The 24,575-nt window shown below is 52.6% G+C and overlaps 7 protein-coding genes across 7 annotated transcripts; 3 read left to right on the forward strand and 4 right to left on the reverse strand.

The window, feature by feature from the left end:
* Positions 1 to 32: 32 nt before the first annotated feature.
* On the forward strand, positions 33 to 2,905 carry CAT2 (Carnitine O-acetyltransferase mitochondrial). The gene is made up of 3 exons (XM_062913986.1): positions 33 to 633; positions 704 to 2,418; positions 2,500 to 2,905. Exons 1-3 carry the CDS (start codon positions 544 to 546, stop codon positions 2,624 to 2,626), a joined length of 1,932 nt encoding a protein of 643 aa, XP_062762953.1. The 5' UTR covers positions 33 to 543; the 3' UTR covers positions 2,627 to 2,905.
* Positions 2,906 to 3,158: 253 nt separating this feature from the next.
* On the reverse strand, positions 3,159 to 6,768 carry BRO1_1 (bck1-like resistance to osmotic shock). Its single transcript, XM_062913985.1, has 3 exons — positions 6,038 to 6,768; positions 4,401 to 5,976; positions 3,159 to 4,341 (listed from the first exon to the last, which is right to left on the reverse strand). Exons 1-3 carry the CDS (start codon positions 6,313 to 6,315, stop codon positions 3,178 to 3,180), a joined length of 3,018 nt encoding a protein of 1,005 aa, XP_062762954.1. The 5' UTR covers positions 6,316 to 6,768; the 3' UTR covers positions 3,159 to 3,177.
* Positions 6,769 to 8,527: 1,759 nt separating this feature from the next.
* QC763_601320 (uncharacterized protein) lies at positions 8,528 to 10,242 on the forward strand. Its single transcript, XM_062913984.1, has 3 exons — positions 8,528 to 9,167; positions 9,226 to 9,464; positions 9,520 to 10,242. The coding sequence occupies exons 1-3, from the start codon at positions 9,155 to 9,157 to the stop codon at positions 10,141 to 10,143; spliced, it is 876 nt and encodes a 291-aa protein (XP_062762955.1). The 5' UTR covers positions 8,528 to 9,154; the 3' UTR covers positions 10,144 to 10,242.
* A 366-nt stretch (positions 10,243 to 10,608) lies between these two features.
* QC763_601317 (uncharacterized protein) lies at positions 10,609 to 12,295 on the reverse strand. Its single transcript, XM_062913983.1, has 3 exons — positions 11,853 to 12,295; positions 11,742 to 11,791; positions 10,609 to 11,691 (listed from the first exon to the last, which is right to left on the reverse strand). The coding sequence occupies exons 1-3, from the start codon at positions 11,983 to 11,985 to the stop codon at positions 11,521 to 11,523; spliced, it is 354 nt and encodes a 117-aa protein (XP_062762956.1). The 5' UTR covers positions 11,986 to 12,295; the 3' UTR covers positions 10,609 to 11,520.
* Positions 12,296 to 16,277: 3,982 nt separating this feature from the next.
* On the forward strand, positions 16,278 to 16,403 carry QC763_601310 (uncharacterized protein; the record flags this gene model as incomplete). The annotated part of the gene is made up of 1 exon (XM_062913982.1): positions 16,278 to 16,403. The coding sequence occupies one exon, from the start codon at positions 16,278 to 16,280 to the stop codon at positions 16,401 to 16,403; it is 126 nt and encodes a 41-aa protein (XP_062762957.1).
* A 1,764-nt stretch (positions 16,404 to 18,167) lies between these two features.
* Positions 18,168 to 21,296, reverse strand: EXO70 (exocyst complex component exo70). Its single transcript, XM_062913981.1, has 2 exons — positions 20,789 to 21,296; positions 18,168 to 20,727 (listed from the first exon to the last, which is right to left on the reverse strand). Exons 1-2 carry the CDS (start codon positions 20,997 to 20,999, stop codon positions 19,001 to 19,003), a joined length of 1,938 nt encoding a protein of 645 aa, XP_062762958.1. The 5' UTR covers positions 21,000 to 21,296; the 3' UTR covers positions 18,168 to 19,000.
* Positions 21,297 to 21,469: 173 nt separating this feature from the next.
* Positions 21,470 to 23,188, reverse strand: QC763_601290 (uncharacterized protein; the record flags this gene model as incomplete). The annotated part of the gene is made up of 4 exons (XM_062913980.1): positions 21,470 to 22,066; positions 22,117 to 22,370; positions 22,428 to 22,780; positions 22,816 to 23,188. The coding sequence occupies 4 exons, from the start codon at positions 23,186 to 23,188 to the stop codon at positions 21,613 to 21,615; spliced, it is 1,434 nt and encodes a 477-aa protein (XP_062762959.1). The 3' UTR covers positions 21,470 to 21,612.
* Positions 23,189 to 24,575: the final 1,387 nt, after the last annotated feature.

Below are 24,575 nucleotides of genomic sequence, written 5' to 3' on the forward strand. Positions count from 1 at the left end.
GCGTTGGAAGACTGAATGACGGCAAATAGCCTCGGCTTCAGGGGTCGTTCGGACAAGCGCACCCTGATGCACCTGCTTTTTTTCCAAGTGCCCCCCCAGGGCAAGAGGGATCAGACGAGACGAGGCACGCACGCAAGAAGGAGATGTGTGTTGGGCGCGCCCGGGGGGGAGGCTTAATACATACATACATACATACATAACTGTGAAGGCCAGTATAACCGATGCCGATGTCACCCCGGACCCCCGAACCTGTGCATCCTTTTACCTAGGCTCGCGGAGAAAGCGGAAAGCATCACGCAAAGAAAGGGCCGACCCTGCTTCGGTCAATCGTCCCGCGGCTACTCTTCTCTCTACTACTACTACATACCACTCTGTACTATCGTAAATTCACAAGGGTCACCTACTACCCAACCTACTATCCTCTCCTTGACGTCTTTCATTTTCTTCCCAGCCCCCAAACAAATCTTTTGCTGTCTGTCCGTTGCCTCCTTAATTCCCCCCCTTCCCCGGCTTTTTAGCTCCACTTGCCTAGGAGAAGTTGGGATGTTTGCCGCGATCGCAAGGACCGCAAGGACAGAGGCTCGGTCGCCCGCTCTTAGGAATATCATTCCCAGACAAACCCAGACGCCACTGGTTCGTGTTCTATCAAACCTTTCTTTTTCTTCCGCGCATACAGCTAACACAGTCGGCAATTCCAAAACAGAGATTGGCAACAATGGCTTCCAGAAGGAACAACTCCTCCCTGCCCGCCGGCTACGTCGAGGACAAGTCCAAGGGCCCAATGCTCCGCTTCCAAGACTCCCTCCCCAAGCTCCCCGTCCCAACCCTCGAAGAGACCGCGGCCCGCTACCTCAAGTCCCTCAAGCCTCTCCTCTCCCCCGCCGAGCTCGAGAAGAGCACAAAGGCGGTCCAGGAGTTCATCGCCCCCAACGGCCCGGGCCGCAAGCTCCAGGAGAAGCTCCTCGCCCGCCGCGAGGACCCCAAGCACAAGAACTGGATCTACGAGTGGTGGAACGACGCCGCTTACCTCTCCTACCGCGACCCCGTCGTCCCTTATGTCAGCTACTTTTACTCTCACCGCGATGACAAGCGCCGCCGCGACCCTGCCAAGCGCGCGGCGGCCATCACCACCGCCGCGCTCGAGTTCAAGAAGCAGGTTGACACGGGCACGCTGGAGCCCGAGTACATGAAGAAGCTGCCGATTTGCATGGATAGCTACAAGTGGATGTTCAACTGCAGCCGTGTGGCTGCCAAGCCGGCGGATTACCCCGTCAAGTTTGACCCGGCGCAGAACAAGCACATTTTGGTGATCCGCAAGAACCAGTTCTTCAAGGTCGCGCACGAGGTCAACGGGCAGCAGCTTAATACCTCTGAGCTGGAGCAGGCGTTCCGTCGGGTTTATGAGCTCGCCGGGCAGCGGGTTCCTGCTGTTGGCGCGCTGACGTCGGAGAACAGAGATGTCTGGACTGACGCGCGCGCGAAGCTCTTGTCTGCCGACCCCAAGAACGCCCAGTCCCTCGAGGCGATCGAGTCGGCTTCGTTTGTCGTCTGCCTTGACGATGCGGCTCCTGTGACGCTTGAGGAGCGCGCGCATGCTTACTGGCATGGTGACGGGCAGAACAGGTGGTATGACAAGCCGCTTCAGTTCATTGTCAACGACAATGGCACGTCGGGTTTCATGGGGGAGCACTCCATGATGGACGGCACGCCCACCCACAGGCTGAATGACTTTGTCAACGACGTCATTTTCAACAACAAGCTCGACTTTGCCGACCCGACTGTCCGGAGCAATCTGCCCGAGCCTCAGGTTGTCAAGTTTGTCGTCAACAAGGAGGTGCAGTCCGAAATCGACAGGGCCATCACCGACTTCAACAACGTCATTGGCCAGCACCAGCTCGCGGTGCAGGCGTACCAGGGATACGGCAAAGGGCTGATCAAGAAGTTCAAGTGCAGCCCCGACGCGTACGTGCAGATGATCATCCAGCTGGCGTATTTCAAGATGTACGGCAAGAACAGGCCTACGTATGAGTCTGCCGCTACCAGACGCTTCCAACAAGGCCGTACCGAGACTTGCAGGACTGTTTCCGAGGAGTCAGCGAACTGGTGCAAGAGCATGGCTGATCCTGCCATTCCCGACTCTGAAAAGGTGACCCTGTTCAGAAAGGCGATTGATGGGCACTTGGAGTACATCTCTGCCGCGAGCGACGGCAAGGGCGTGGACAGGCATTTGTTTGGGCTGAAGAGGTTGTTGGGCAAGGGGGAGGAGGTGCCGGCTCTGTATCAGGATCCGGCGTATGGGTATTCTTGCTCGTGGTATCTCAGCACCAGCCAGCTGTCGAGCGAGTTTTTTAACGGGTACGGGTGGAGTCAGGTTATTGATGAGGGGTTTGGGATTGCGTATATGATTAATGAGAATAGGTATGTTTTTTTTTGTTTTTTTTTTCCTGGGCAGGTGTGGTGGAATAGGGTGAACAAGATTACTGACTGACTGGTGTGCAGCTTGAACTTCAACATTGTCAGCAAGGGCCTCGGGAGCGAAAAGATGAGCTACTACCTTAGCGAGGCGGCCGGCGAGATGAGGGACTTGTTGATTCCTACTCTTGAGGCGCCCAAGGCCAAGATCTGAGCTCACGGTTGAGGGATCTAACGAGGGGCCTGCAAAAGATGGACGAACATAGAAAGACAGAAGATCAACATTTACAACAGACAGACAGAGACCGAGGGAAGAAGGGCAAAACACAGTTCATGGGGGTTTCATACTGTTTTTTGTTTTGTTTTTTGGCTGTTTAGGAAAGAGGAGAGAGAAGGAAAGAAAGGCATATATAGCATTTACAGCTGGTTTGCTGGTTTGATTTGTTGGCTTCTTACACATAGACCATTACAGCTCGCGCCCTGCCTGCCTGCCTGCCTGCCTGCCTGCCTGCCTGCCTGCCTGCCTACCTACCTGCTTGTTTTTGTTGTTGTTGGATAGGTTCCGTCCCTTTTTAACTAGCTTGGCTTGAGTGTTTTGTATTGCATCATTGCATTTTCAAGTCTCAGTTATTGTCTCCATCTCCAACAGGACACTTTTCAAGTGTGTGATATGAATATATATTTTGATATCTTAACTCCCCCTCTCTCCCTCTCTTCCTACCCCCTTACCCCGTATCAATCTTTCCATCCCTTCCCCCCCACCCCTTATTTCCACGCATTCAACCCAGCCCAAGGATCCTGCCCAGCACCACCCCCCTGATTGGGATTCGGATATCCCACCTGTCCCTGATACAACTGATGTTGCTGTTGCTGCTGGTGCTGGTGCTGATGCTGCGAAGCCGACCCCGGTCTCGGTGGCGCATTCGGGTTATAATACCCATCCCCATAGTTGATCATCTGCTGCGGCCCCAGCGGTGGCGGTCCAGGTGGTGGTGGCGGAGGCACAAAGTTAGGCGGTACATACCCACCACCACCAGCTTGCTGCTGCTGCTGAGGAGGTGGTTGCTGATAGCCTTGTGGTGGTGCGTTGGGATTCCCATACGTGTTGTGGCCAAACGAAGTCTGGTTCGGTGGCGGGGAAGCCGGTCCGCGCATGTGTCCCCCAAGATTGAAAGTCGATTGTGTTGCCGGAGGAGACGCCGGGCCAGGGATGCGGCCGTGAGAGCTAGGGTTGTAGATGGTGTTGAACCCCGACTGGCTCGACTGTTGCTGGTGATGCCCGTAGGTGGTCTGGGTCGGGGGTGGAGAGCTGGGGAGTGTATGCTGCCCGGAGGAGTAGCTACTCTTGTGATACGCCGGCCCGGTGTTGAAGGTGAGCGGTGCCGGCACCGGTCTCGACTGCTTGGGAGGTGAGGGTGGTTGTTCCATCGACATGCGCTCCATCAAACCCCTTAACCGCTCCTGCTCCAACGCAGCCTGTGAGCTCTTGCTTGCTGCCCGGGCCTGTTCGATTTGGTTGAGCAACTGCGCTCCTTCAGACCGCCGGTTGTTGACAAACGTGTCAACATTCTTCTCCATGCTCTCCACCGTTTCCCTCATCTCCTTGTACCAATTCTTGGCGCTCTGGAGACCAGCCTCCAAGTCCAGGAACTCCTGATATGCCCGCTTGTATCTGCCGATGACGGAAGCTCTCGTCCTCTGAATTGATTCGTATTTGCTCTGCTCCGCGCGGACCCGCTTATCCTGAAGGAGGTTGTTGAACGTTAATGTCAACTCCCGCATCATCGCCGCCTGCTTGTGAGTAGCTTGAACGAGACGGGTCTGGTAAGGCCTGAACTTCTCGAGCTCCTGTTGAAATAGCTGCTGCTCGTGCTTGACAATGCTCTTCTTGTTCAAAATCAAGATTTGAGAGATGTCATCATTGTGCGCCTGTGCCTGTTAGCAAACGCTCTCATACTGCCCCCATGAGTTCCTGGAAGACAACCCACCTTCTCCTTCAAGTCCTTGAGCACTTGGGTCCGTTCCCTTTTGATCAGGTTCAGCTTCTTGAGGATATCCTCCACCTTGGCAATCTGCTCAACAACGCTCGGTCCCCCATCATCAAAATCGGCATCCAAAAGATTGGGTTCAGTCGACGGGCTATTCGTATTGCTGGCTTTGCGCCCTTTATTAACCGCCCTCTGGAACAACGCATCCACCTCGCCAGTCTCCGCAGCAAGACGCATCTCGTCAAACTCGTTCTGGTTTTGCCGCAACTTGGTGAACAGTTGTTGATCGCTCCGTGCTGCCTCGTCCAAAGCTTCCCGATAGCCTCGAATATCACTCCGTAGAGTCGTAGTAAGTCGCGAGCTTGGCTGCTGGGTCCACTCGCTATCATATTTCGACCTCATCTTTTCACACACGCTTTCCTCCATATCTAGTTGTTTTGCGCTCCTGTCCAAAACAGTCATGATGGCCTGTTTCTGACCATGCAAAGAGTCGAATATCGTCCCGGGATTCTCGTGGTCCGCAACGTCCACACACCATGTCCTGAAATCTTCATCGGGAAGAATTTCCTGATCAAAGCCACCCTTCAGAACTTGAAGAGCACCTGGCAGCCTCAAATAATCCAAACTCGCAGCCATCTCGCTGTTAGCTTGATCAACCCGCTCTGTCTCAGCTCTGACCAACTTCGCCTTCTCTTCGTCGTACAAGCTGGCCGACTCAGTGACCGCCAACGGCACAATTTTGGCAAACAGATCTGGCCCGGTAATTCGGGAGATGTCTTGCCCAGCGTAGAGCTCGCTCACTGGGATAGGCTTCGCAGCAGGCAGCTTGGCCACAGGTGGGACACCTGCTTCGGCAGGTACTGGCTGATGGTAGATGAAATCATTGTCCTTGTTAAGCTCACGTAGCTTGTCCTGAACCGCCACCCAGTGCCTCTTGGTGATTTCCTGCAATATGTACGGCGCATCCGCGTTCAAGTTTGCGTTTGGAGGCAACGTCCCCGGGAAACTGTGAGAGATTTTGTTCGCATCACGGGCAAGTGCCTCCGCCACCTGTAGACGTGCAATAGCCATACCGTGCGAGTTCGCATCGTCGTCCGCCAAGGCCTGGAAGTATTGCGCCATCGATGTCATGAGGTTGTACTTGGCTTGCACCATCTGAAGCCAGACCTTTTCGAAAATGGCCCTGTTGACATTGTCCTGGACACCCTCGGCTGCTTGTCCGTACAGAGTAGCTGCTTGACTCGCGAGCTTGGCCAATAACCCAACCTTTTTCTGGTCTGTGATCTGTTTCTCGAGGAACACCTCCTGCGCCTGTGCCAGCATGATATTGATCAGGGTTTTGACCGTTTCCCGACTCAGGTCTGCCGATGGCGCATGGAGGAAGTTTTCGTTGATATAAGTAAACATGCCAGCCGAGGCCTGGAAAGAATGGTAGGCGGTTTTCAGGCCGGATTCTTCGGTTCGAGTCTGATGGGCAGCATGGCAGGAGAGTACGGCCGAGATATTGAAGATGATAGAGGCCTTCTCAAACGCCAGCGAGTGTTGCGAAGTGGGCTTGTGCGTGAAGGCATCGAACCTGGATCAACCGAGGTTAGAACGACATCTCAACAAGCCGGGACATGATGAGCATATGTTACCATGTAAAGGAGATCTTGATGTGCTGCTCGTCAACCGGGAAACGGAGGTCCAGAAGCTCTAGCTGGCCATAATACCGGTACAACAGGTCCCTGCCAGCGGTGCTGTCCTTACCAGCACCACGCATGTCCTGGCGTAACCGGTTGATGGCGGCGCATTCTTCTGCGTAGCGCTCCGGGTCATCGCCGTAGGTATTCTGGATATACGACTTGAGGGGCGAGATCCAGTCGATCTCGTTTGTGGCCTTGAGAGGCACGGCGATCATGGGCGCTTGTGCCATGTTGGGCACTTGCTGGGTGTGGTGTTCAGTTCAGTCGACCGTTGCGCAAACCAGAAACGGGCTCGTTGACGTTGAGGGTGGTTTTTAATTCTCGGCACGGCATTCATAAACCCAAGGCTTCCCGATGGGGGTCGCATACGACGCGGCCAGTCGACGTACGTGTGGTGGCGTGAACGGTATTGCTTGCAGCTGGGAGTGAAGATGCGGTGCACGGCCCGGGTTAGGTTAGGTTAGGTGAAGGTTGACAGGGCGGGGTTGGCAGAGAGAGGGCAGGTAAGGCAAGGTTAGTAGGCAAGTGGCGTGGTGGAGTAGTGAGAGGTTAGCGGAATAAGGTGCCGTCGGTAGTGGGCTTCCGCGAGATTCCTGTCTGCAGTGAGACGGAGATGTAAAAGGTCAAGCCAGGCATTGGGTGAGCAAAGAACAAGGTCCGAGGTGAGGTGGGATGAGTGGACGGAGAGCAGCAGTTCACAGCGAACATGGGATACCTACCTAAGCAAGGTGTTGATAGCGGCGGCGGCGGCAGGCGGCACACCCCTTGGCGGCTAATAGGGCGGGGAGAACCCGCATTGACGCTGAGCTGCCCCTCCTTCACCCTACACCAGAGGGGCTTGATCCTTGTTCCTCTTTTCGGGCCTCAATGACATGCCTGATATGTGGATGTTATCTCTCAGAGAACCGAAAGGGGGTTGTATATATTAACAAGAGAATATAGCAGAACGGCGCCATTAAACAGACACTCGAATCTCATCCAATAGCTCATCATCTCTCAGTTGGAGTTAGCCGCGCAATGCACACCTCTGCATCTCTAGCGGCCTACGCCTCTAATCCGAGTCCCCACCCACCGTGCTCCGGCATTCAGGGACCACAAGAAGTGTCTTTTTCCCAACACCGTCATCTCGCGATGCAGCTGACGCCATAACGACTGCACCACCAACACGCATTGCCCATGTCAGATAGACTTTAAGCATTGTGAGATAGCCGCCGGGCGTGTCCTCCTTCTTTTCTTCCATGACCTTGGTTCTGCTGCGTCCAGTTCTCAGCCAGTGTGCCAGTTCATATCACCGCAGTCTTTGAGACTCCTAGCTTGGACACTGTGAAGATCCGGTGTGACAAGTTGCGTTCCAGCACACTATCACCTGCCTAAGCTCAGTCTCGTCAAATGAGTAAATCATAGGCATCCACCCAAAGTCCCATCCATCGCTGATTGGCATACGCAGACCGCCACGCAATATCGTCGTCGTCTTAATTTATCGTTGGTAGTCGCCCTCACCACAAAATAGTTGAACACACAAAAGTAGGTTAACCCGTACTATACTGTGAATTACCTTATGCCTTAAGAGTAAATTAATAGGCCTTTAAACTATGTTTGAAGGCCTATGGACTATTTTTAAAGGCCTATGGACTGTCCTTGAAGGCATGTAAACATACTTTAATATCCCAATTATTTGTGGGCAGGGTGACTGTCAAGACACCCCCAAGCTCCTCGAACAGTTAATTACCAAAACGAATAACGGAATACAATGCCGAGAAGCAGCATAACCAGAGCGTGCTGGCGAGTATTATCGGCGGTCCAATCGTGGGCGGGGGAGGGGGGGTTTTCTATGCCCTCAAGGGGTCTCGGCAGGGAGTCTAGGGTACTACTACAGTGGAATGGAGAAACAAGGTTGATTATGAGCTCCAAGCTATTATTAAATAACAGCAAGATCCCGGATATAAATTGGTGCTGGAATGTTTCTGGAACGAAGGCTTTGGGTTCAAAACGATGGTTTCACACGGCGGGTTAGTCCTGAACAGTTCAGGGGTTGAAAAGGGGCAACGGGATGACGAGCTGGGAAGCCTCATACATTATAAACCAGATATGCTCTTGCGCAGATTTGTGGTGGGCGACTGGTGGGAACATTTATCGCCTGTTTAAAGCTGTGAGAGACTATCACACTATGTGTATTTATTACAAAAGAAGAACCCCAGAGGTACCGCTGCGTGTTCCCCTTCGCTAGGCTACTCAAACCACTGCTACTGACTCGCAATATGATAGTACTTCATAATCATCTGCTCATCTGCATTCTGCCCGGATTCCTCTTCCAACCTTTCTGATACCTCGTCAAGCCTCTCAAGCTACCGAATCTGAGAGGGAACAGTCTTCATCCAAATGCTCCGGAGAAATTCGAGAGATAGTCGAATGAGCACCGAGAAAAGCTGGAAGGGCGGAAGTATAAAATCCAATTTACTAAGCGCAGTCTGTTCAAGTATCTGAAAACTGACAAACCTTCCACAAATTGCTGACAGAGATGGTCCTGACTCCGCAAATCGAGCGTGTGCTGCGGGGCAGCGGTCACGTCCGGAGCTCCACAAACCCCCCGCTGCGGGGAGATTGTGGAGTTCTCCAGTCCAGCGTTGAACAGTGAGGGGCAATCCAGTTGCATTGTTCAGACGAATAGCCCCAAACACAGCATAGAATGCCATGCAGCAGAAGGGTTCCTGCTACTTTGCTTCTCGTTATCCGGAATGTGCGTTTCATGGGGGGACACGGGGGGATTCTGGCCAACAAGAGGGGCCGGAAATAGGCTGATTCAAGGCCGATCTCACAAACCGATCCCCCCTTCGCCCTACCGTACAAGACGTCAAGAAGCGAAGCTAGGGGTTCCTAGATGACAGCGGCGCTACCTATTAGTGATGCCCGGCGTCGATATTTAAGTCCCGAAGTCCCATCCCGATCTGACGTGCTCAGGTTACTTTCTCGGGTTATTTGCTGCTCTCCCTCTCAATCTTTTCTGTTTTGTGACAATCGTGGTAACCAGAGCTTCTACTACTCTACCCAGGAAGAATCAGAACAGCAACAATGGCTTTTGAGCGTAAGATGCTGCGTTCCCGAGATGCGGGGGAAGCTCCTGAACTGACACACGCATCCAGGTCTCGTCAGATTTGTGCCCAAGGGCGACACCAGTAAGGTCCTGGTCGGAGAGCCAGTAGACAGCTCTGTCGATGTCGGTCTCGCTGTCTACAAGGGAGAGGAGGTCCAGGTCAAGGTTTACAGCGGAAGCTCCGTTCTCGATGCCGGCTCACCAACGGGCGAGACCGCCGTCATCGGCCAGATCCTCTCGCCCGTAACGGCCAACGAGGCCGGCACAATCCGCTGCATCGGGTTGAACGTAAGTTCTTAGTAGCAGCCTGAAGGAGACTCGGGAACATGACTAACATCTTCAACAGTACAAGCGCCACGCCGAGGAGGCCAAGATGAGCATCCCCGATATCCCGACCCTCTTCCTGAAGCCCCCTACCTGCCTTGCCGGCCCCTACCCAGAACCCACCATCATCCCCAAGCACACCATCGCCTCCGACTCGGCCGACTACGAGTCCGAGCTCGCCATCATCCTCGGCAAGGAGGCCAAGAACGTCTCCGAGGCCGACGCTCTCGACTACGTTCTCGGATACACAGCCTGCAACGACATCTCCTCCCGTGCCTCCCAGTTTGCCCAGACGCAGTGGTGCTACTCCAAGGGTTTCGACGGCGCCTGCCCTATCGGCCCCGTGTTGGTCTCCAAGGATGTTATCAAGGATGTCGGCAAGCTCAGACTTAGAGGGTTGAAGAACGGAAAGGCAGTTCAGGACAGCCCGCTCACTGATCTCATCTTCTCCGTCGAGCAGATCGTCAGCTTTGTGTCACAAGGCACGACTCTGCCCAAGGGCACAGTCATCATCACTGGCACCCCCGCTGGTGTCGGCTTTGCTCACAAGCCTCAGGAGCTTCTCCATGACGGTGACGAGTTTATTGTTGAGATTCAGCCACATATCGGCAGCTTGGTGAACAAGCTGCAGAACGAGAAATAGAATGGTTAGGGAATGGGAGGGGTTAGACTTTGAAGAGGTGGTGGTGTGCCACACTCGGAAAAAACGAGGATGGTTATAGATAGAGTTTACAGCATCACTATCACCAACCCAAAAAAAGGAAATTTTCATCATCAGAATGCAAATTAGCTACCATGGAATAAACTTCGGGATAGAAGCAGACTTTGTTTACAGAAATGGCGGCTTCTGATATCACAAAGTCAAAACATATATAAGTTTCTTTTTTAAAGAGCATCCTTCTTCTTGACATCTCTTTCACTCTTCCAGACTCGACTTCCAAATCCCGCAATTAAAAACATTTTTTCCAAACCATCCATCCATCCATCCATCCATCCATCCATCCATCCATCCATCCATCCATCCATCCATCCATCCATCCATCCATCCATCCATCCATCCATCCATCTGTCTATCTATCTATCTATCTATCTATCCTACCATCACACTCACTCCTTTTTTCTCTTTCCAACACTAATAACCATTATGACCTCCAAACACACACCGCTCCCGGCCGCCGCCCTCCCTTCTCGTTCGCCCATCACGAACAAAAAATCTCCAAGCATTGCCTGCACGCGGTGGAAGAACACCGCCACCAAGCCAAAAACACACCCATCGTCGACTGCTCACGGAGAAAAAAAAAACGGGCACTCAAGCTGGAAAAGCAGCAACTCGAGGTGGGAATAGAGCGTCAAACAATTTGAAAAGAGGGCCCGCCGAGCAGAAAAGTCGAGTCTTGGATTGGAGAGGGAGCGCTACAAGAATAAGAATATTAAGCTCAAGCACAAGATTTTGAGGGCTGAAAGGGATAATAAGGAGAGGGTGGGGGTTAGGATTGTTGAGGAGATTGCCAGGGCGAGAATGGAGAGGGTGAGGTTGGAGGAGGAAGTTACCACCATAAGGATGGAGAGGGAGGTTAGGAGGGTCAAGTTGGACGAGGAGATTACTAAGATGAGGATGGAGAGGGTCAAGTTGGAGGAAGAGGTTCTCGCGAACCTGATGGAGGCGCAGGTTCTCGCCCAGGGGAGGGATAATAAAGGTGTGGAGGGGGTTAGGTTGGAAAGGGAGGCTGATAAGATTATGATGGAGGCGCGGGTTTTGGCCCAGGAGAATGTTGATAGAGTTGCCGAGGGGCAGAGGTTGATGGTGGAGGTTGGTAGAGTCCGGGCGGAAACGGAGATCCTGGAGATGGTGAGGCAGGAGCATGGTTTGAGGTGGGAGAAGATGGTGAGGCTGCGGCAAGAGGAGATGATGGGGGGTAGGGGGTAGGAGGTGACATCCCATGGTTATTTTCGTCTCATATAAGCTCTTGCTTGTACTCTCTATCAGTCTATACCCTTGATAGCATCCAATCAAGCAAATCTACTCAAGCAAACCAGGCAAATTCTCCTCGATGTACTCCACCACCGCGTCAGGCCCCTTGTCCACCTGCAAACCCTGAGGCAGGGAGAAAGTCTTGAGGTCTGGGACGATTTCTTTGGCGATGGCGATGATCTCGGCTGCTTGCTCGGGGGTCCACATGGAGGCAGTGAACTACTTCCTGTTAGACTAATGGTTTGGAGAGTAAGGCTGAAGGGGCATACCAGGACGTTGGGCTGAGCTGCCTCGACAGTTTCTTTTACTTTGTCAATGCCTATTATGTATGTTAGCTCGGGTACTGTAGAGTTCGTAAGGGGGTATAAAGGGGTGCTTACTCTCTGCATTGCCAGCGTGGATGATGGTGTACTTGTCCTTGACATCCTCCACAACCCGGCCGATGAGCCGATAGGCGCGCTCGGGGGCCGTGTTGACGGTGACGAGCTTGAAGGGGCCGAGTGGTTGAGACATTGTGTTTGTTGTATCTGGACAAGACTCGGTATGTTTGTTTGGCTAAAGGGGTTGATGTGTTACACAGTCAAGAGCGATAGACAAGAACGAGTGGGTGAGACTACATCCCCGTCAACGGGAAAAGATATGCCGTCATTTTGCGGGCGAAATGGAACAATACAAACCCCTATTACTACCTGATTCGAGACTAGCAGCCATTTATTCGTCCATAGAAGAGGAGGCATCGCTGTGATGGTGTAACCTTGCACCATATGCTCTTGGCAACTTGAGGAGTTCAATCTAGGTCCAAAGATGGGTGATAGTTGTCCCGTAAGCAACGCTGAAGCTGTCAAAAGAAAACCCCGCTGGGGTGGGCGAGTTTAAACCCGAGAACCGAGCGATTGGAAAGCGCGGAGTCCAAATGTATTAGCCGGCGTGGTATGGGGGTTCGGGTTAGGGTCTGTAGCGTCTTTTGCGGAGGTCTATATGGCGTAGCTACGTTCATGAAGTTTGACCATCGGGCTGCTCATGGTGATATGTACCATAACCTTTTTCTCAGGAGGAGAAATGAAGCCGAAGCAATCCTTGGAGAAGTCAAGCTTCTGTAGGGGCTGATGGTCGACGCCGGAGTCTGTGCGTCTGGAACCAGTCATATCCCCAACCCTATTATAGTCAAGTACAAGACCGTTTGTTCAAGGAAATGACGACACTCAAATCTTTCAATCTTGTTCTCAACAAACTTCTTCGACATCTCATGGGTTTATTCAGCCCGGCCCTAACATACTGCCCCTTTTCTCGATCACAACTCTCGCTATGAGATTGGCTGGACACCTCGCACGGCTTCCACTCCCGTCTTTCCACCAACGGTGTCAGCCCGCATATCGCGTCCATTCCCTCGGGTCTAGACCATCCAGTCAGCTTCACGAGAGAAGGCCGCAGAGCTGGAACAAGACTTCTGCCACGCACGTGGATGGAGTCCCTTGCATTTTTGTCTCTCTCTAATCCTTTGATGTTCAAGCACGATGCTTGCGACATCGGATTGCAGCTGGCTGTTGGACGTTGGGGGCTCACGATGGTGCAAGCGCTGACGGTGTGCATCTTGCCACCCAAACAATTCGAAGCGAGCCGAGGCCAAGTGGGCTTCTTGACTATGGCTAGAGCACCCTATTCGTTCGGCAATGAACAAGGAAGGTATCACGAAAAGCGTCGGTGTGCTATCCATCCCATCCTGATATGCCTGACCGAGCTAGGTTTCACCTGCCATACATGAGAAGAGAAAAACTATGAACTAACTGAAATGACATAGCCAACTTGGTAATAAGCACCACGAGAATTTCCTGATGTCGAATAAAGACGTGCTCGTCCGCAGCCACTCATGAGCATCAGCCTTATCTCCGGCACATGTCTGGACCCCCACGAATGATCCAGATTTGGCAGACCCTATTTCGACTACTATGGAAGGGATCCGAGTGAGCACCCGCTGCCCGTTCCGAGTTGGGAAGGCGGCCGAAGAGGTTATCGTGACCTCCAGCCGTCACTTGGTGACTTGCGGGATTTCATTCTCGCTCTCACAGCATTTACCAAAGTCAGCAAGGGCAGCGGCTACCGACATCGGTCCGCCAATAAACATATGCAGTTCAACCCACGGGATTGAGTCTTGCAAAGAAGGCCGACGGTGCTCCCGCTTCCGATGGATTCGGGCATGCGGACAGCTAGGTTGGGCACGCCCGGCCAACGACATCAGCTAGAAGGCCAGTGGATCACCAACATCCCAAGGGCCGTAAGGTTAACTAGGCTCGCGCGGCACTTGGATTTTCGTACGACTATGACGTCTCTGATTGGATCCAACGGCATCCTTCTGGAAGTTTTCTACTGCTGGACAGGTTGAACACCCCCGACTGACCCTTTTATGACTTGCCGATATGCTGTGTTACCCAACCTCGCCAACAAAAGTTCAAGTCATCGACAGCAAGTCTTGAAGAATCAGCTGCCTGTTTGCCGAGATGCGTACAGTTTCCAATGATATGACTGATATCTGGAAGATGTGCGTTGCAGAGAGGGGTTTGGCGAGACCAATGGAGCCGCGGCCAAAGTGGGTAATCCGCCAGGATGGAATATCACGGAGCGCTCTATCCTGACCAAAAAGAATGAAGGCAGGTGACCGAGTTTCATCAATCACGATCGGGCGGATCCGGTCAAGAAGCGACTCTGAAGCGGGGACAGAGATGGAAAATTGATAGTAGCGATGGTAAGGTAGGTTCTCCCCCCACGCTCGGCGATATTGGCATCCCATATGTATGCCAATGGATACCGCGGGTGAAACCCAAAGTTGGGCCTTCCAACTTTTCCCCTTTACGGAGCTCAACTGAGGCTATCGTGAACTGGCTGGGGCACATGCATTGTGTAGCACTTGTCCCCAGCCCGTGCCGCCACCACCGCTCCTCAAGCGTTCAGGGCGTTGACAGGTTCCCGACAGAGGGGCCGAGTAGCTGCCGTGCAGGTCTTCAAAAACGACACCGAGCCAATGGAGGACCGCAGTACAAGGCAGGCGCCAAAGCACCGTGTCGGATGCCGGTGGTGTTGAAGGTCTCTCGGACTGTGAAACATGAAGATTGGGCTGGGTTGGCCATTGAGGTCGCTTGGCGGACAGGCTCTCATTGGTGCCCTATTCCCAGCAAGCTCGCCAGGGCATGGAACAGACGTCACCAAACACAAGCCCTGATCACCCCGCAGTCGCACCCGGAGGACGGGATTGCGGACATGTCCTTTTGATGGAACCGTGATGGCATGATACCCCAGGACACAAGTCCCGCAGGTGTCAGCCGGATTGCCGCTGATCGGGATGTCCTCTCGAGGACAAGAGGGGACCTGTTGTTGAAGAGCGGTGTGCTATGTGCTTTTTTGGACTGATGGACGCCTTCCAGCGGCTGATGGCAGCATTGCGCGGCTGCCGACGGGCGTTGAAGACATTGCCCGGGGCTGTGTCCGTTCTCTTACTCACTGCCCATACGGATATGTAAGGTAAGGTCAGCAAGCAGCTGCAAGACGGATCAGCACATGCGCCAGAAGGAATACTCCAACTTCGTGATTCAGCGGCGTGCCTCTACACAAAGCGTCGTTGATATGTACCATCAGCCTCACGTTCTGTGTTGTGTGCAACAGGGTTCTGAGTCCTGACCGAGTGATCTCATGGCTTGCTGAAGAAAAAGCTGGGTGTCATCGCCTATTGGGTGTTTTCAGTCTACCTCGGGTGTGACAGGAACATGGTACGGCAACGATGCTGAGAGGTCAATTGGACGGATATCTCGGTGGGACTGGAATGGAGTGGTGGACTTGGAAAAAACCCAAATCCAAAAAATAAGAGCCCAATTTGTTTTCCCAAGGTTTGGAATGCCTCGTGACCCTTCCTAATCATGCCACACCGCCGCATTATCCGCTGCATCTCTTTTTTTCTGTCTCTTGTCCCCTGTGGTCGCCTTGTTGCTGCTCGACGACGCCTTCGGGTCACTTCTTTGGGTCTTTTCTTGGCTCTCTTTTCGAAGCGCCCCAAGAGAAGGAAGGTAGTCTTGGGAGGCGGCTCACAGAGTCCCCAGACTTTTTTTTGCTTTTTCTTTCCGTTGATGCAAGCCAAATCATTTTCGCATACTGTGTCGAGAGAGGAGTAATAGTACCTAGTGACATCAAAAGTACCCGAGTGGGTTTCTTGGGTTGTATAGGAACAAAGAGTAGATAGCCATGCAATTGCAGGTATCTCTCATGTCTTGCTGCAAAGCCCGTGCCCAGCTTGGGTTGATGGATGCCGTTTGTCGAGGGGGGTTCTCTTTTATGCTTTTTTTTTGTAGTTTCCCCAAACTACCCCCCACCTTGTAGTGTGTGTGCGTACCTGTGCGCAGTGACTGTGCCCCCCCTTTTTTTTTTCCTTTTTTTTGTGCATTTCTTATTTGGGAGGGGAGGGACTGGGATCTTTAAACCTGGCTCTTGTGCCCGAGGAATTAGGGATTGGAAGATATAAAGGGTAGACACCTCCCACACTTTTCCCTTTGGCCTTTGGGCAGAAGCATCATCATCTCTTCAAGCCTTTACCAAACGTTGTCATTGTCAACTCTTTCAAAGCTGCCATTAAGCTATACCTACACCATCCATCTACCTATTTCACCAGCCATAGCACTCAGCTGTTGACTCACCACTTACACACACTTGTGTCCACCTCTATACACACACATACCTACCACACCATACCTCACAATAGCAACCACAACAGCAACCACCACCACCACCACCACCACCACAACAACAACAACACAACATCAAAAATGGCCGCTGTCGAATACCAAGAACTCGTCAACAACTGCTGCTCCTTCTGCTGCAAGGCCATCGACTTTGGCACCCACGACTACTGCCCGGCCAGCGAGCACCCTTACAAGGGGTGCCCTTATTGAAAGAGCAGAGGGCACAATGCAGATCCATTGTATACAAAGCCCGCCCGATTGGGATGGCTGCAGTGAAGCGAGACAGCATATGCACACCCTTCCTCGTTCGGCACGCTTGGCTCAGGAACAGGGGGGGATTGACGGCATCTACCGTTCCCCCCTTGGAGTTGGGAGTTGAGGTTATCTCGGTGAATTGGTGATCCCCATATTTTTCATCGGGGAGATAATTCCCGGATCGACGATGGAGAGAGGAGGGGAGAGGAGGGGAGGATGTCACTCGTAATGGATGCAAGGCCGAGGGCGTCAATTTCATGATTCCCTTTCGGTGGAGAGGCACTGTTGATGAGACATGGGGCGGATCAATCCCTTTTTGCACTTTCGTTCTTTGGGAGCACAGACATGGATGAGAAGGAAACAAGTGATTTTATGGTGTATAGGGGGCATGGGATATGGAGTCACTCTCTGGGACTGTTCTGGGCGTGTGGGCATTTTGTTTTTCTTTTTGGCAGATACCCCCTTGATAGCCAGTTTTTTGTTCAATCCTGTAACAACTCTGTTGTATTCTATTTTTTGCAACTTTTCGTGTGTCTAACTAGCTTATGATACCATCTTTGCAAACACATCTGAACGTCCTACCCGCCCAATGGTCATGCACGCATACCTGCAACCGACTGCTTCCGTCCAGAAAATAGATCGATATCTTGACCCTACCTACCCTTGACCGACCATCGTGAAGACAACAGTAGCAACGGCAACCGTGCGCAAGTGACCCTGCCTGCCTACCCTGCCTGCTCGGTTGCTTGCCGCCGGGCGCTTGCCCGCCCACTGCCACGGCGACGCATGAAATGTTTATGTAGGACGCCACGGCTAGGGAGTGTTTTGTTTGGTGTTCTCTTTTGGGTTGTTTATACATGATATTAGCCTAGTTGAAGAATGCCTTAGGTGGTAGCTGGCCCGGCCTGGCAATATGCGGCCCATCATGGGACGCACGAGACAGGAAAATAGAGTGGTGTTGCTCTCGAGCGGCCGCCTCGGTTGGGGTTTGTGAGGGGTGGAATGAAATCCTATTTCACTTGATATCGAGAGGGGAGACTGACGTGGCTACCTATCGTGAACCCCTGATCTACAACTAGGGGGAAAGCTGGACTGTGCGTTACCAGCTGTTTCCCGCTACCTACCGTTGAATGTAACCCCTGAAGAAACGGGTCAAGGCACAACAACCCCCGCCTTGAGCACAACCTCCGCTTTATACTACGCTGTGATTTGTTAGACGATGATACGATGATTCAATCTTTGGCTGTTAGAGGTTGTTATGCAGGTGAGTGGAATGGGGTATACCATGGTTGTGTTATATATATCTTACTCCACCTCAGACAAAATGAAAATGTGATTGCGAATTTATTGCTGGGGAGATGAGGATGGTGGATGATATTCCGTCAATAACTGATCACCAGTTATCGTGAAACTGTGAAAGAAAGGCGGGGGATCAACCATCCATCCATTTCCATCTCATCCGGAGTCCGAGCTGGTTCAACTCCCGCAACCAGAATATCTCCAACCATTGTCTATGGCTCGAGTTTATGTGAGCCAGACTTATATCATCTTTGGGTTTGGGATAGATCACGTAGTACAAGAAGCTCTAGTACTGCCAACAAGGCTGTATGTCAGAGCAGGTAATAAGCTGACTATTATCAACCTCCAACAGCAACATACATTTTCGTGACCATCAAGGATCATGAACCCCAACTTCCAACAACCCCCCCCTCCTCCCTTCCCCCCAGGGTCAAGATTACGAAAGCACTACACCCCATCCAGCATAGACCAACTAATTTCCTCATCAAATCCCTACATCCCAACAACCGGGAAACATCTCGCAAGCTATCCCTCCATTCGATTTAGCTCAAAATATCAGATCATATCCCGCTTCCACCTCCATCATAAGCCTCGAAAACCAAGAAAAAAGCAATCCCTTCTCAGCAGTGATCTTCTATTCCCCCCCTCAAGGGCTTACAAACAACCCGGAGAAGCAAACCTCTAAGCCTACGACGATGCACTTATGCACGTAACCCACACCGAGAAGACTCCAAAAAAGCAACGAGCATCGCGTCAACTCCCGATCCCCGTGTAGTGTACCCCCCGGTCTGCAAGGGTTAGGTACCTATGTAGGTGGCATGGGTTTGAATTGTTGCGCTGCCGGGGCTGCAGTTTGCCTGCCGCTGACCAGGCACTCTCAAAAAGTCGAAACAGCAGGTAGCAACCACCACCACGACCTGCCTTAAACCTAAATCACAGACCGGTGTGGGTAAATCTCAGCTGCGTAACAATATCTCAGCCTGCGTAAGATCTACTCCTGAAAAAAGCACAATATACCCCCAATGAAGATACACTAGCAAAGCAGGGCAACAAACAGGCTAGTAATCAATAAGGCAGCTCACAAGAAATCCTCCCCCTTTAGCATGACGCAAAGGTGGTCTGATATTCCTTGCTTTCTTCTCAAAAATTCCAATCACTTCCCACATGCCAATGTCAATAATCCCATACCTTGAATCCCAAAACCCATCATCATCCACTCCCCCCTTTCATTACCATTATACTCCAACAAAAACCTAATACAACCCCTGAAAAACAGCCGCAATCCCCCCCTTATCCCACTTAACCCTCCCCTGCCCTCCCTTCTTCCCCTTGTCAATCTCATGATACCGGTCCCAAAACCGACAGTACAGCGGCTCAATCATGTTCTGCATGTCCTTCGCAAACTGCCCCCTCACCTCCTTCTCCATGCTATAACTCTTGTGCTTCTGCACCATGTCCTCAAACCCAGCATTAAACAACTGAAACTTCTCCTTGATCTCCGCCTTATCCTTGCTCCCCAACCCCTTCATGATACTGGCACTATCCACCGCCCCTTGCCCGCTCGTTGGTCTCCCACCACCCGACCTGCCACCTTGCCCAGTCTTGATCATGTCGAACAAATGCACCGACACATCCTTGCAAGCTTCCATGTAGAGCGAGGTGGCCTTCTTTCTCCAGGCTTCAAGCACACCCAACCGGCCTTGGAGGAGAGGTCCAAGGTCGGATTGGAGAATCATCCTCTCAATGATGACGACGCTGTTGGCTAAAAAGACGCCCATGACAGGTTTCTTTTGGAGGATCAACCGTGCCCGGCCGTCGAGGGACATCATCAACGCTTCGATGGTGTCAGTGCAGTAGTGCGCAAAGATTTCCTTGCCATCGGCCCCGACGTCGAAAGACGCAAGGCTAGGGATGGCGTCCCCTACTGCCCCGCTTCTCGAGGCGCTGACAGACTTCCAGTTCCCATCTCCCAACGAAACCATAATGCTCGATATTGGGCGGAGAAAGTCCACCATTGTCTGTAGTCTCTGCATGGTTTCCGAAATGATTGGTATTGGCGCGCCGTCCTGGGGCAGTGTCTGTAAAGAGTTGACCCGCCGCTTTGTGTCCTCCAACAGCTCGGCAAGGGAAGACTTCGCGGTTTCCCGGACTGGTTTGAGAGAAGCGGCCAGTGAGCTCTTGAGCTCGCCTGTCTTGGCCTCGAGGTTGTTGGAGAGTGCTGAGATAATCTCGACGATCTCGTAGGCGAGGTAGCAGTCTGTGTTCATGTGCTGTTTGATGTGACCGTTCAGTTCTCGCAGTGTCCTTCCCAGCTCTACCAGGGCCGGCTGGCAGGTTGCTTGAAAGACGGAACCCCAGTCTTCTCTCGTGAAAATGTTGCAGATGTTTTCGTACTCGGAGAGGAACAGTCCCTCCATCGCCTGCGCGTAGGTGCCTATTCCGTTGGTGCCCGCCCGGTAGATTGCGTCTGGGTTCTTCTTCTTTGCCGTGTTGCTGCTGGCCGCGGCCATGTTTACTAGTGATGAAGAGAGGTATTGCGATCTTATTTCGGCGTAGATCTTTGCTACTGGTGATTCTTGTGGTGGATTAGCCCCTGCAGTTTGCTGATTTACAAATGAGTTCATCAGGCCGAGTTTGTTGAACTTGTCTTGTGACAACACTGGGAACGCCTTGTTCTTCGTGATGAAGTGTAGTGGTTCGATCATTCTTGGTGTTTCGCTTCGTAATAATTTGTCGAAAGCATTCTCGAGCTGGGAGTTGCCGAGCTTAACCAGGCGCTGTAGTTCGGCGACGGTCTGTTGGGTTGATCGAAGGTTGGAGGCTTTCATGTCGTCGAGGGCCTTGTTAAGACGCTTGATTGAACCAAGGTAGTTGGAGAGGCCGGCCTTGTCGGGGCCCATTCGGATAATCTGTTCTTCGTCATTCTTGCTGTCTGCTGGCTGTCGTAGACGTTCAATAGCTGCAATGACGGAATCGATGTCTGAGAAAGAGTGGCACGTCAGCCCCGGTTGCGGATGAGCTGGCCGCTGGTGACTACACACTATTGCCGAGTATCTGTAGTCTTCTTGTCTCGCCGTTGAGAGGTCCGGCGACATCACGAACGCTCTTCCCTGTAGCCTCTAGTCTTCCCAAGCAAGCTTGGATCTTCTTGGTCAACTGGGTGGTCTTTTCGAGGCGCGAGTTGAGAACGTCGACCTCGGCGCGGGCTTCTTCGTCGGCGGCCGGTCGGCCATTGGCAAGCCCGACGGCCATCTTGTGGCAATTCGGTCGTCAGTCGGGGGAAGCAATGTGCGCTCGGGTTGTCGAGGTGCGAGTTGGAAGGTGTTTGTGATTGTGAATTGATGGATCTTGGACCAAGTTGGTTCAGGAACCCCAGGCTTGGCCCAGGCGCAGACATCCGCTGAACAGCTGCCAGGGTCCCTGGTGATTGCCCGCTATTTGTGGGGCATGTGGTGGCCAATCAGATCTCACAGTTCTTTAACCTCACTTACACGACTTACACCATGAAACACTTCCCAAACCAGCAACGGAACAGAGGTGTTGAAGATATCTTGCAGAGTATCGAGCATGGAGATTCTCAAGGATTAAGTTGAGGTATTGCAACCACGTATCCTATATCACCACCATGGTCCTTTCCGCAGAATAGTAGAGCAGTATCTGGAACTGGAAGGAGTGGAAGCACCGAGTTGGGCCACCTGCTGGCACAGCTCGCTTGTTCATGCTTTGTGCGCACAGAAAAAAAAAAAAGAAAAGATGGGAATTTTCTCATAACACAGGAGTCGTGTCCAGCACATTACTCCATTCTTCTACAATACCAGTCTTCCGCTCAAGCAGAAAATCAGATCCCCGCCCCCGTCAAACGACTTCAAACTTGAAGCGTTGCAAAGTAGTCGTCTACCAGCCTGCCAACTGTCTCCACAATCCACTCAACATCCTCTTTCCGAATATTGAAGGCCGGCGAGATTATGATATGGTCCCCCAGACGCCCGTCCGCCGAGCCTGCTCCAGGATATACATTGATGCCGTATTTGGGGTCCAATCCAAGCTTGCTGATGACCATGGCTACATGAACTTCTTCCGGGAATGGTGTCGAGCTTTTCTTGTCCGAAACAAACTCGATTCCCCAGAACAGACCACGACCTCGAATATCAGCGACATTCGGGTGGTTGCCAATACGCCTTTTCAGCCCTTGAGATAGCAAGCGGCCCATGCTAGCGACATTTGCCACGAGGCTTTCTTCTTGGATGATGCGCTGGACTTCGAGGGCAGCCGCACAGCAAGCTGGATGGCCTTGGTAGGTGTGACCGTGAACGAATACACTAGGCTAACAGTTAGCAGATTACTCGAACAATCGGCCATCACCACATACGAGCTTCCTTTCGCGATTCCATCAATGACCTTGTGGTTGGCCAACAGCCCAGCTATTGGTTGATAGCCACCACCAAGCGCCTTTCCGATGGTTTGGATATCTGGAACGACACCCTCCTGTTGCCATGCGTGCAAGGTACCACTGCGGCCCATGCCACACATCACTTCGTCGAAAATCAGAAGTGCCCCATATTTGTCACACACGGCTTTCATAGCCTTGAAGTATCCGGGGACCGACGGCACACAGCCTTGAGCCTAACGGAACAAATATTAGCACACTGCCAGATGATCCTAGGCTCAGTCAAGACATACTGCACCGACGATAGGCTCGGCAACAAAAGCGCAGACAGTCTCGGGCCCAACCTTCCGGAACTCCTCATCGAGCTCTTGCGCCAGCTCCGCCACATATTCCTCGTTGGTCTTTGTGGGAGCTTTGAACCGGGATTCGTTGCATGGAGAGACCTGGGAAACGTTTTTCATCAAGAGTGGTTCAAACTTTTCGCGTCTGTACATGTGACCACCCATGGCCAACGCCCCAAGGGTGATGCCGTGGTAGGACTGTCTCCGTGAGATAAAGCGAGTCCTCTGCGGCTGTGATGGTTTGACCTCGATAAAGTATTGCCTCGCGAGCTTGATAGCCGCCTCCATTGCTTCGGAGCCTGCTTCTGGTCAGCTTGGGAGCAAGAGGATACAACGTGACGAAAGAACTTCCCTGAGTTGACAATGTAGGCCCGCGCCATCTGTCCTCCTGTCGAATCGACCAAGAAGCGACAGAGCTCTTCCTGTACTTTGGTGGTGTAGAAGACGGTACTGCAGTACGGGGCATCAAGGATCTGTCGATAAGCAGCGTCGGCCACTCTCTTGTTACGATAGCCTATACAGCTGACTGCGGCGCCTCCGGAGGCATCGAACACACGCCGACCATCTTCGAGGATTAGGTAGTTGCCTTCGCTTTTGGAAAGGACGAGGAAGTCTTCGGAAAGGTGTCTGTGCAACACAGCCGAGCTGCTGACTGCCTGGGCTCCGTCGGTGCCTTTCATTTCGGCCTGGGGGTCAAGCTTGATCAACACCATGGTGACGGACAGTATTGGCTTGTGTTGAGTTCACTTGGGTTTGACGGAGACCGCTTGCCCGGGGAGAGCATACATACTGGCCTATTTGTATGCGGAACATGGCTCCCCATCTCAACAGTCCACGGGCGAGCACACTACAACCTTGTCCTGACCAAGGGACAAGAGCGCGGAATTCCTGGCCAATCCTACCACCGCGGACCATTTTCCAGCACATACATGCGGGGCAGCCCACCGACATACCCGTCAACATGCTGGAAGCATATGGGATGGAGACTCTTTGTCTGGGTCGTGGACAAGTGGACCTCCGGGTGCTGGCATGATTCGCCGACCTCCACGACCAGCACTGCACAATGCACTAGTCTAGCTCCTACTTGTCTAGGAGGGGCCCTGGAGCATCGATAACAAACCTTCTCAGCTTCCATTTTGGACGACACGAACAAAACACGCAATGGAGACAGCTTCAAGAGAGCACCAGAGGTCATATGTCAGGTACACCCTTAGGAACGGATACAAGGAGTAACACATGTCACACGTGCAACAAACGACCTGCACCCTGCCGCCTTCAAACCGCCCTCGAGGTGGTTGTTGCTGCTGTGCGACCATGGACTTCAAAGCCCCCTTCGGCAGCCGCACGTCCACACGGCGGAAGCTTGGGTGTGAGGGGTAAAAAGCCAAGGGGTCTAATTCGGCATGCCGATTTCGGCCCAAGTTGTCGATTATCACCCGCAGCCACCCTGGTCCTGTCTCTACAAACAGCGCAGGATCATCAGGAAATCCTCCCGCTTCACACCAACAGGCTGCTTTGACGCCAGCTCTCCATGTCGTACCAGAGCTCAGCTTACCACATAGATTCGTTGACATTTCCCTTCCTGGACATCCTTTGGCCCCCTGACAATGGCTATCGACGGACGACTTGGTCCTTCGTTCGGCCCCTTCGGGATGGCACCCCCAGCTTACTCGGCAGGCCGAGGGGGGCCGCACGGGCCTTCGGCACGTTCTCTTGCCGAAGATAAAGAGCGACCACTCAGCCTCGCCGGACCTCCATCCCGATACCACAGTCCGGGGCCTGATGGTGATGATATGACACATGCGTCGAGACCTATAGAGGTGCTTTCACCATACCATTCAATGCGACGTCCAACCTTTGAAGGTTTATGCCGCTGACACACACCGCTTGTTTTGTGCTATCGAGACCGTTGGTCTTCGCGATGGACCGTCTCCTATCTCGGGAGAATGGCCCCGTCATCAGTGTGACCGCTGGCCTTCAGCCTTTGAATCATACAACCGGTATTGTATCTGTCAGCCAGGTTGGCATCAATCATACGAGTACGGCACCTTCGGTGTGACTGTTTACCTGCTGAGTGGGATCTGCGTCTGAGGTGCTCCT

This window comes from Podospora pseudopauciseta, chromosome 6 (genome assembly GCF_035222475.1).
Source record: "Podospora pseudopauciseta strain CBS 411.78 chromosome 6, whole genome shotgun sequence".
In the NCBI taxonomy this organism is placed as follows: Eukaryota; Fungi; Ascomycota; class Sordariomycetes; order Sordariales; family Podosporaceae; genus Podospora; species Podospora pseudopauciseta.